This window comes from Bufo gargarizans, chromosome 8 (genome assembly GCF_014858855.1).
Source record: "Bufo gargarizans isolate SCDJY-AF-19 chromosome 8, ASM1485885v1, whole genome shotgun sequence".
NCBI classification, from domain to species: Eukaryota; Metazoa; Chordata; class Amphibia; order Anura; family Bufonidae; genus Bufo; species Bufo gargarizans.
The window spans coordinates 117,913,844-117,917,497 of NC_058087.1; the positions used below are offsets into that span (position 1 = coordinate 117,913,844).

The following is a 3,654-nucleotide window of genomic DNA, read 5'->3' on the forward strand; positions in this document are numbered from 1 at the left end:
GAACAGCCATGTATAGCCATAATAAATGCGCAGTGAAAAGACCTGCTCTAGACATGACGCTATAATGCACAGCATTGCCCTCAGCAGTCCTGTACTCACCGATAGTAAACATCGCCCATAGGATACCAATTAGCTGTGCAGAAGTCCATTCTAAAAGGGTAATGGCTAAATACTCTAAGACGTTATCTGTGACAGTGAAGACTAGAAGAAAGGAACCCAAAAGTCATATGACTCAGGCAGACGACCAATAAGATTCTGCGCAGATGACAGTCACGTGCTTCGCTGGCAGCGTGTACTTCCGCTGGTGACCGTGCTTTGTGTAGGACTTCCGTGTTTACTCTTTGAGCGCTGGTCTTTCTGAGACAGGGACTCTGTGGAGCCTTAGCGTGGCACTGATAGCAATGATGTATGATACAACTAGGAAAGGAGCTTTCTGACAACCATGAGAAGATGTGTCATAAAGTGTGGGTTGTGACTAAATACGATACTCGCGAAGGACCTGGTCCTTAGGGAAAACCCGACTCAGTGTGAGCTAGTTCCCTTCACTGGTAAGGATCTTTTTGCCGCCCAGTGGTCAGTTCCTGAACTGAAATAGTATATAGCTGGATCACAGGGAGTTGGCTAAATCTGATACTCCATGAGGACCTGGTCCTTATCACTGATAAGGACCAGGTCCTCATGGAGTATCAGATTTAGCCAACTCCCTGTGATCCAGTTATATACTATTTCAGTTCAGGACCTGACCACTGGGCGGCAAAAAGATCCTTACCAGTGAAGGGAACTAGCTCACACTGAGTTGGGTTTTCCCTAAGGACCAGGTCCTTCGCGAGTATCGTATTTAGTCACAACCCTACAGGAGCTGGCTATTTACCATCATTTGTAGGGACCTCTTCTGCCTCATTGATCTGGTTACTGAACTGTGGTAGGATTTAGTTGCTTCTCAATGACTTGGCTAAATCCTCTTGTCTATTAGGACCTGATCATTAAAGGGGTTATCCATTATCACAAACAGACCCCCATGTGCTGGGCACCTCAGAGGGAATATACTTACCCCGCTCCCTGTGCTGCTCCTGGTCCGTGCACCGCCGCTGCTGCTCTTCCCTAGTCGGGGGGAAAGCAGCTAATTGCAGACGGGGCAAGCCTCCCTAGCGTTACCCGCGACGCTAGGGAGGTCCGCCCCCACCTGCCATTGGCTGCTCCCCCGCAACACCAGATGTTTTCATCCATGTACAGGGAGAAGCGGCAGTGTGGGGACCAGGAGCGCCGCAGGGAGCTGGGTAAGTATATTCCTTCTCAGGGGTCTGGCACATGGGGGGCTGTTTATGATATTGGATAACCCCTTTTACTATGTCCAGTAACATATTCTACATGGATGCAGTGTTATAGTATACAATAACGTTAGATAGGTGACTATTGTAGAATAAGCCTCTTTTATCTTTAATTTTATTTCTGGAAAATCTTTATAATAAAAAATAAAAAAGAATCATGTGACTTCTGAGCACTTGTCTCTGCAGAAATGTACAGTCCTGTGATATTCATGGTAAAGCGCTCCGCAGAAACATCTGGTCATGTGGTCTCTGTACTTTCCTAGAAGTTAAAGGGGTTATCCGATATAGAAAATATGCCCGGCCCCTAGTATAGATTATACTTACCTGCTCCTTGGCACCCACGTCGTTCTGGATCCCTGCATGGCCGCCACTGCATCTCCCTGTCGCTTAGATCAAAACATCTAGTGAGGAGGAAGCAGCCAATAGCAGCCCGCAACGGTGACCAATCCCAAGGGATCGCAGCCTGCTTTTCGCTACTCTCCCCGTCACCGGATATTTTGATCTGAGCGACGGGGAGATGCAGCTGCGGCCATGCAGAGACCCAGACATTGGGGGGAGGGATATTTCAGATATCAGATAACCCCTTTAACATTATTTGTTTAAAACATTTTTTAGAACTGTCCTATACCTCAAAGGACCTTTTCCATCTATTATATACTAGGAAGAATTCATACTGCTGAGGTCCTTTTCAGGGATGGGATTTAGCCGACTCACACTGAAGTGGCTATTCCCCGTACCTCAAAAGGACCTTTTCTGTCTATTATGTGCTAGGAAGGATTCATACTGCTGAGGTCCTTTTCAGGGATGGGATTTAGCCGACTCACACTGAAGTGGCTATTCCCCGTACCTCAAAAGGACCTTTTCTGTCTATTATGTACTAGGAAGGATTCATACTGCTGAGGTCCTTTTCAGGGATGGGATTTAGCCGACTCACACTGAAGTGGCGGGAGGCAGAGTAACCTCCTGCACAGTGACGTGAGGGGAGCATGAGAGAGCGTCTGACGTAGGACGCTAGGGCTCCGCCTCCGCCTCCTCCCCTGCCTCTGCCCCGCCGCCGCTCGCTGGCTGCCCGCAGCCCGCACCACCGAACAGCTGATGGGCCGAGAGTCGGAGATATCGCTATGTTGAGGCTGCCCTGCTTTTAATGCTGAGGCTGCCCTGCTTTCCCCTGCTTCCGCCCCGCCGCCGCTCGCTGGCGGCCTGCAGCCCGCACCGCCGAACAGCCGAACAGCTGATGGGCCGAAAGTCTGAGACGCCGCAATGCTGAGGTTGCCCTGCTCTTAATGCCGGAGTTTGTATTCTGACCCCCGTTCCGCTCTGCGAGGCAAGGGGACATCGGGTGGTGAGTTGCCACATCGGCTGTCTTGTGGAGAGGAGTAATGAGTGGAGGAGCTGGGATGTTGGAAAAAAAAAAAAAGGGTTCCACAGGACGCTGCCATTTTAGTTGGTGGTTGAATTTGTAGTGGACTCCTGCTGCCCCTGTTGCCTTTGTGGGAGAGGCTGACCCGGATAACCTGGACTGCACTGTCCGACCATACCGTCGAATGACAGGTCCCTTAAACTTTGATATATGACCGCCAGGGGTGATTAACTTGGGGGGTACAGTTTGTATTGCCTCCCACCGCAACCTATGTTCAGTCTTTGCCCTTAGGTCTGCCTCTACTGTGAAGGTATATAAGTAGCGGGGGCGATATCCCCGGTAATGGCAGCTGATAGAGGGTTGGTTTCCCACGGTGACTATGGTTGCGCGGATGGATATGCGGTTTGAAGCTATTGCGGACTGAAGGAAAAAAAAAAAAAGGATATATGACCCTGTTCTCACCTAGGTTGTAGAATCAATGACATTGTCTTTCCCGGATTTAATGAACTAACTATTTGCACCTTCTGATACGCCGGATCTTATTTCGTGTGCTACAACTTCGCAAGAAATCCACCTCTCCCGGTTAAAGTTTTGATTAACATTACTAATATCACTAACGTTTTTTCCTTTTGAACTGATTTTTTCATCATTGGACGGATATTGAACGGATCTCCTTCATTATTGGTTTTTCTGTGTTTGAAAAAGTTTATTGTCTATATTCCGATTGTGATTAATTTAGAAGGGGGGTTATATCTGTAGCTGTTCCTTCGGGCTCATAAACCGTCTTGGTATTGAGAGAGGGAGGGAGAGGGAAAAGGGAGGAAAAAGGGAGGGAGGAAGGAAAAAAAAGGAAAAAAAAAAAAAAAAAAACTGTGGCGAACTGAAATGCCGTCCAAGAAAAGGGAGGAACTGCGTGGCCCTGCGGGAAGCACCGCTAGGAGATCAGCCGCAGGTTTGGAAAGTGGG

General features: G+C 48.6%; 1 protein-coding gene across 3 annotated transcripts in view; it reads right to left on the reverse strand.

The window, feature by feature from the left end:
* VPS16 (VPS16 core subunit of CORVET and HOPS complexes) overlaps positions 1 to 248 on the reverse strand; it is a 517,606-nt gene extending 517,358 nt beyond the window's left edge. For all 3 annotated transcript variants that reach the window (XM_044302613.1, XM_044302614.1, XM_044302612.1), the window contains exon 1: positions 100 to 248. In XM_044302613.1, coding sequence (XP_044158548.1) covers positions 100 to 149 — 50 coding nt within the window. In that variant the 5' untranslated portion in view covers positions 150 to 248. The remainder of the gene's footprint in view (positions 1 to 99) is intronic.
* Between the last annotated feature and the right edge of the window lie 3,406 nt (positions 249 to 3,654).